Consider the following 6,448-nt stretch of genomic DNA (forward strand, 5'->3'; position numbering starts at 1 on the left):
GGCCAATGCTTCTTTTCTAGTGCACTTCCCCTTTCTATGCTGTTACTTCTGTAGGTGCTGGTGCCCATCATCTACCTCACAGATCTGAAGTTCACACTTGTTTCCTTCTATTTGGCATCTTCACAGCCCTTCTTCACATACGTTTGCAACAATGCATCACAAACGCAGCAGTTCTGCTGTTCTTCTCCTCTTCTAAATATGTCACTGCAGCTTTAGGTCAATAAAGAATTATATAAGAAATTTAAAAATGATATAGTTTGTACAAAAGAAAATGAAAATCTTACAGCTGTGGGTGGTGGGAGGGTACCATGAATGTATTAAATGTAAAATGTAAATGTGCCAAATTTTGTCAACTGCTATCCATGAATTTTGAGCATTCTGCTACAAAGCTTCTAGCAGCATTGAAGTAGTTTTCTTTGCATGGTTGGCAAACTCTATTCTCATTTGGTACCCAGAATTTCTTGTGGCTAATTGAGAGTGAATCCATGAATTAAATGTATTTTTTATGACACAAAGTATTATTAGATACTTTCCAATTTACCTGACAGGCCTGGACCTCTAGATAGAATGGGAAACATTTCCATGCAGAGCCAGTCACACAAAGGATGGGGGCAACATGTTCCTGTTAAGGTTTACGGTGTCAAACCCGAAATGTCCGGTAGAATCAATACAGATGAAGGTTTTCAGCTGTGGCAGTGTCTATCTTAACAATCTGTCAAATACTGCAAATTGTTGTTTTACACTATTAACTGGAATGGTGCCTAATGTCCTTTTAAACTGAAACATGTAAAGTAAGCATGTTTAGGAGATAATGACATGAATGTGAACATAAATACTACAGAAGGAAGTAAACATGTGGTTTCTCTCTATCAGTACCTTAAAGTCACCATAACCTCCTATACAGAGTCACTTTTAGAGAGGTGTGTAAACATTTTAACTGGTTCATCTGGAACTAAGACTATTTCATCTACAAAAGCAGTATGGATAGGACAGATAAATATGCAAATGCAGGAATTACTGTGTACAATGGATCTGATTCAAGTGACAATGAGGATTTATATGAAGGCATTTATATAAATGAGGACATAACAGAAACCAAAGAGAATTCCAGAGCAGCGGAAGAGCACACACCTAATACTGAGAAAGTGGACTTGGCCTCTCATAGCCACACAGCAGATCATTGTTGTAGAGGTAAGAGCGTATTTATCCACTGACAGGGCCGGCGCCAGAACATATACAGTGAGGGGGCGTCAGAAAACATATACAGTGAGGGGGTGCATGTAACGATTGTCGAGCGGCCGAGGGGGCACCATGTAGCGATTGTTGTAAAATAAATGGGTCTTATTTTTTACATTGAGGGGACGGGACACCTCGCCTGAGGGGGCGACGCCCCCATTCGCCCCCCCATGGCGCCGGCCCTGTCCACTGACCTATGAACAACTTTATGTAATTGCTGATGGGAACATAGTATGTCTGTTTTACATGTGAGTACTGTGAAATAAACCTCATAAATGAGATTTATGCAGGGAGCAGATGTTCCAGACTGACTGCAGTGTGTCTGGGGCTGCTGTGTGTTCTCCTGCTCACTGCCATCACAGTGATGTGGTTCAAGTTCACTGCAGAGAGAGACCAATTACCCACGAGATACAACAACTTGACACTAGAAAGAGACGAGCTAAAGATCATGTACAACAACCTGACTGTGGAAAGAGACCTTCTACAGATCACTCACAACATGCTGATTGTGCAACTATTGAAGCTACAGAGCATGTACTACAGCCGCAATGAGGAAAGAACCCAGATACTGACAATGTACCGCAACCTGACTGTGGAAAGAGACCAGCTACAGATAATGTACAATAACCTGACTGTGGAAAGAGATCAGCTGAAGAAAGAACTCCAACTGAGTAAGTGGACTGTACTGTTCAAATGTTTTAAGCACCCCAAAATGGTGTAGTCCTAACACAGAAGGTTTCATGAGTGGACCTTATATTATTTTATCATGTGCATGCATTTATGAGTAATTTAAAACCAGTAAGTTTTTCCATTACAGTAGTTAACAGTCTTAATGTCAGCAATATTTACCATGGACAATAGTGATTATTATAATGTGAGAGTGAGTATAATATGATGAGAATAAATGTCTTCTATGTGCCATAGGTCAGGGTTGTATGTACTACATCTCTACTGAAGAGAAGAACTGGAATGAGAGCAGACAGGACTGCAGAGAGAGAGGAGCAGACCTGGTGATCATAAACAATAGAGAGGAACAGGTGAGAGAGAGAGAGAGAGAGAGAGAGAGAGAGAGAGAGAAAGAGAGAGAGAGAGAGAGCGAGAGAGAGAAAGAAAGAGTGTGTGTGAGTGAGAGAGCATTGCCCTGATCAGCTGTATCTTTTGGTATCATGTGATCACAATGACAGGAGTTCATCATTCAGAAACTGGGGAACAGTCGAGCTTGGATTGGTCTGACTGATGTAGAGACAGAAGGAGTCTGGAAATGGGTGGATGGCACAGCACTGACCACTGGGTAAGAGAATGAGAGCTGAATCACTGCACTGACCACTGGGTAAGAGAATGAGAGCAGAATCACAGCACTGACCACTGGGTAAGAGAATGAGAGCAGAATCACAGCACTGACCACTGGGTAAGAGAATGAGAGCAGAATCACAGCACTGACCACTGGGTAAGAGAATGAGATCAGAATCACAGCACTGACCACTGGGTAAGAGAATGAGATCAGAATCACAGCACTGACCACTGGGTAAGAGAATGAGAGCAGAATCACAGCACTGACCACTGGGTAAGAGAATGAGAGCAGAATCACAGCACTGACCACTGGGAAAGAGAATGAGATCAGAATCACAAGGTGACATGCATATTGTAAAGAGATCATTTTCAGAGGTAAATATAATCATAGTGTAAATCTCACTGTACTGATGAAAGGAACAAAATTGTCTGGGTTTCAGTTTCTGGAATATGGGAGAACCCAATGATGATCATGGAAATGAGGACTGTGTCGAGATTTTGGGGACACCAAAGAGCTGGAATGATGGTCCGTGTTCAGTGAAAGAAAAGTGGATCTGTGAAAAAAATTTTTGTTAATGAGTACATCCTAAAACTAGTAGGCTTGTATCTGAGAAAATGTATTTGGCGTATTTGAATTGCACTTGATCTTCCCTATTAGATTTTTTTATTCTTCTAACAGGCATCGTCACATTTATCTAGCCACATCTGAGTTTTGTTTAGAGCTGTATTGCGTTTTGTATGCTTTGCTCTTTATCGACACTCCAGTCAGCTATATGAACCAATGTACAGTGCTGTGAGGGGACTGTGATGGAAATTTATGATTTCCCTTTTATGCCAGGCTTTCTAAGTATATATATTAAACACATTAGATGTATATATTAGGGCTCTTTTGCACATATGTGTGTTAATCATGGCACTGAAGCCATCCTCATGTTTGCCTTCTCTCTGGATGGCCTTGGCTCACTCCTAATCTGATGTTCCTCTGATGTTCCTAAACTGACCTCGCTGGAGGCGCCAGCCGGTCACCCCCAGTCTCAACTTGGAAGGGGCCACGGCGACACTCCGTCCATCATGCCATGACGAGGATGCTGAGCGTGGATGGGGCATGCGAGGGGAGAGGCCAATATACACCTGTCCAATCATGTGTTAATTATGTCATGTTTACCCAATCAGATTCTGTTGATCACCTCATGTTCACCTCGTGGACACCGTGTGTGCTTATGATTAAAGTATAAAAGATGAGAGTTCCCAGGGGGGAATGGGCTCTCTTTTGCAACAGGGGTCTCTCGGAGAGGGGTCTCTGGGCTCTCTGCGACAGACGCCTAGTGTGTATGTAACTGAAATCTCTGGATTAATCCATACTTTGTTAAATAAACATTGTACTTTATTATCTTATCCAACTGCTTCTGACTTTTATTGTGCTCACCATTTAAGGGTTTCAGAATTTCAACCACAGGACCAATGTGGAGTGATGTGTAGGAGTGCTCAGATGTGTTCCTGTGGGGGATACAGGATCTGGTGCTCCTCCATAAAACATTGGGGGGCAACAAATGGTGGTTCCCATAGCAATGGGATAAAACTGACCATTTGTATTTTAGTTATATTAGTGTGTCTGTGTGGCATGTTTAGTCTCATTTTGCAGCTTGTTGTGTGCTGGGAAAGGTTATGCTAACAGGGTAAGAGTTCCATCACTCCCTGAGAAGGTTTGTAGACTTCATCCCAAAGGTGGCAGTCCTGTATGGAATGCACTCTGTATGCAAATGTACTCTGTTGTCTTTACCAGCAACCTGATTCCCATTTGTTAACCTGGTTTTTGTGACTGCTGTCCCTTTGAGATGCTGGGGGGGTGGGGGGGGGGGGTATAAAAGGAGAAGGTTGTGGGTGCAGGGGTCTCTTGCTCCTCTGGCTCTTCTTCCACTTTGGTCCTTCTTCCTATTCTGGGTTCTTCTCCGTGAGGCAGCCTGCACCAGTTGGTAACTCTGTTTCCGCGTGCACAAAGTGGTCAAGGGAGAGCTGTCGTTGGGCATGATGGGTACGATTGCTGTACCAACAGGGTCACCTCAGAAGCCAGGACACTTATCCACTCACCTTGGCCCCGCTGACTCATCAGGCTGCCTCCCGAAACACGTCTTCAGTGCCCCCCTCAATGGCGCAAGCTTGCGCCGACACTCCGCAGGTAACTCAACCAAAACCCTGAGTGCTGGTCCCTGTAGTGAAAGGCAGAGCTGCACCGCAGTCTCTGCGTCAGACCACCCTTAGCAGCTCGCCACAACTTCCAGTTGGGCCTCGAAGGCCACCCAGTCGGCGTTGCCATTGCAGCGTGGCAGGCTAAGCCGGCGTGCTGACATTCGAGTTCCTCGGAGATGCGACCCATCTCATCATGCAGGACCACTTCTGACACCAATTGTGGCGTGGTGTAGAAAGGAGAAGCAACAGGCAGACCATTGTCAATGTAACAAGGCTCTTTTAATGAATTGCCTCAGCAACGTATGGAGTCATGATCACATAGAACAGACTCAAATACACACGAAACATGAGGGAATTCCATAAATGAGACAACATAATACCAGGGGCGGACTGGCATACATTGCTACCGGGGATTTTCCCGGTGGGCCAATGGGTTAGTGGGCCGGTGGGCCGGTGGGCCGCTGGCCGCCAGTGGTTTAACTCAGCCCGTAGAGGAGCCACTGCCGCGCACTGCGGCCCCGGCCCGTAGTCATGCTGCTGTTTAACGGTGTTATTACCTCCCCCGCTCCAGTCAGACTAACCTGCTCAGCGCGGCCGCGGATTGAACCTGTAAACACATGAACGAGTTGGACCGGGCCGCAGACTGGGCCAGCTGATGCGGGCTGATGGTATGCAGCGGAGATCAGAAAAAAAACAACTTGTCCCAGAAAATCCGGGCCGGACTATGAAAACATACAGCAGTTTAAATTGTAGATAACATGTTATTTTAAATGTACTGCTGTCGCCTCTGCAACATCTAAGGCACCATGTACAAATTACCTTAACATGATTAACACGGACGCAAGTGGCGGTCTTAAAGGTTCCAGAGCACTCCGCACTGTTTTTTTTAAAGCTATTGATATTCTTAGATTAAAACTAACCACCACAAATAGGTAAGTGGAAGAAATACCCACGTTAGAGTTGTAGGTTGTTCTTTAGGATGCACTTTGCGTAAAACAACTTGTTTGGTGGTCCTATGGTGGACTATTTAAAAGCCACTATCAATCAATCAATCAATCAAATTTTATTTATATAGCGCTTTTTACAACAGTTGTTGTCACAAAGCAGCTTTACAAGTGCCGAGTCCTAGCCCCCAGTGAGCAAGCCAAGGGCGACAGTGGCAAGGAAAAACTCCCTAGTTTTTTTGCATGAGGAAGAAACTGTAACGATTCACGGGGCGGGGAGATAGCAGGAGTGACGCAAGTGCAAGATAGATAGTTTAATAAAATAAACAAGAAACAGACTAGACAGAAAAGACTAACAGGTACACGAAAACCAGCGTAACAGAACGTCAAACAACAAGACGGCAAAACAGAACCACAACACGACAGAACCACTCTAGACTAATCTAGAGCTAACAAAGGCGTGCACCAATTTTTCTGCATCATCCTGTGATAATGCATTTCTTAATTTGGCAATGTTGCGGAGATGTAGAAAAGCTATCCTAGTAGTATTATCTATGTATTTATCAAATGATAGGTCAATGGCAAGTATGACGGCTAGGTTTTTGGCTACTGTGCCAGGTGTAATGGGATAGTCTGCAAGATTAAGCATTAGATCTGGGATTTTTTGTTTTGCGGCCTTAGGGCCCACAAGGAGAACTTCTGTTTTGTCCTCATTTAGTTGGAGGAAGTTTAGAGACATCCAGCATTTATTATCTCTTACACAGGCCTCAATTTTTCTTAAACTGAGTTTG

At 44.2% G+C, this 6,448-nt stretch overlaps 1 protein-coding gene across 1 annotated transcript; it reads left to right on the forward strand.

Moving 5' to 3' along the window:
- Positions 1 to 911: 911 nt before the first annotated feature.
- LOC143523947 (uncharacterized) lies at positions 912 to 3,858 on the forward strand. Its single transcript, XM_077018246.1, has 5 exons — positions 912 to 1,191; positions 1,527 to 1,907; positions 2,161 to 2,273; positions 2,421 to 2,527; positions 2,967 to 3,858. The coding sequence occupies exons 1-5, from the start codon at positions 981 to 983 to the stop codon at positions 3,100 to 3,102; spliced, it is 948 nt and encodes a 315-aa protein (XP_076874361.1). The 5' UTR covers positions 912 to 980; the 3' UTR covers positions 3,103 to 3,858.
- Positions 3,859 to 6,448: the final 2,590 nt, after the last annotated feature.

The sequence above is a fragment of the Brachyhypopomus gauderio genome, chromosome 1 (assembly GCF_052324685.1).
Source record: "Brachyhypopomus gauderio isolate BG-103 chromosome 1, BGAUD_0.2, whole genome shotgun sequence".
Taxonomy (NCBI): domain Eukaryota; kingdom Metazoa; phylum Chordata; class Actinopteri; order Gymnotiformes; family Hypopomidae; genus Brachyhypopomus; species Brachyhypopomus gauderio.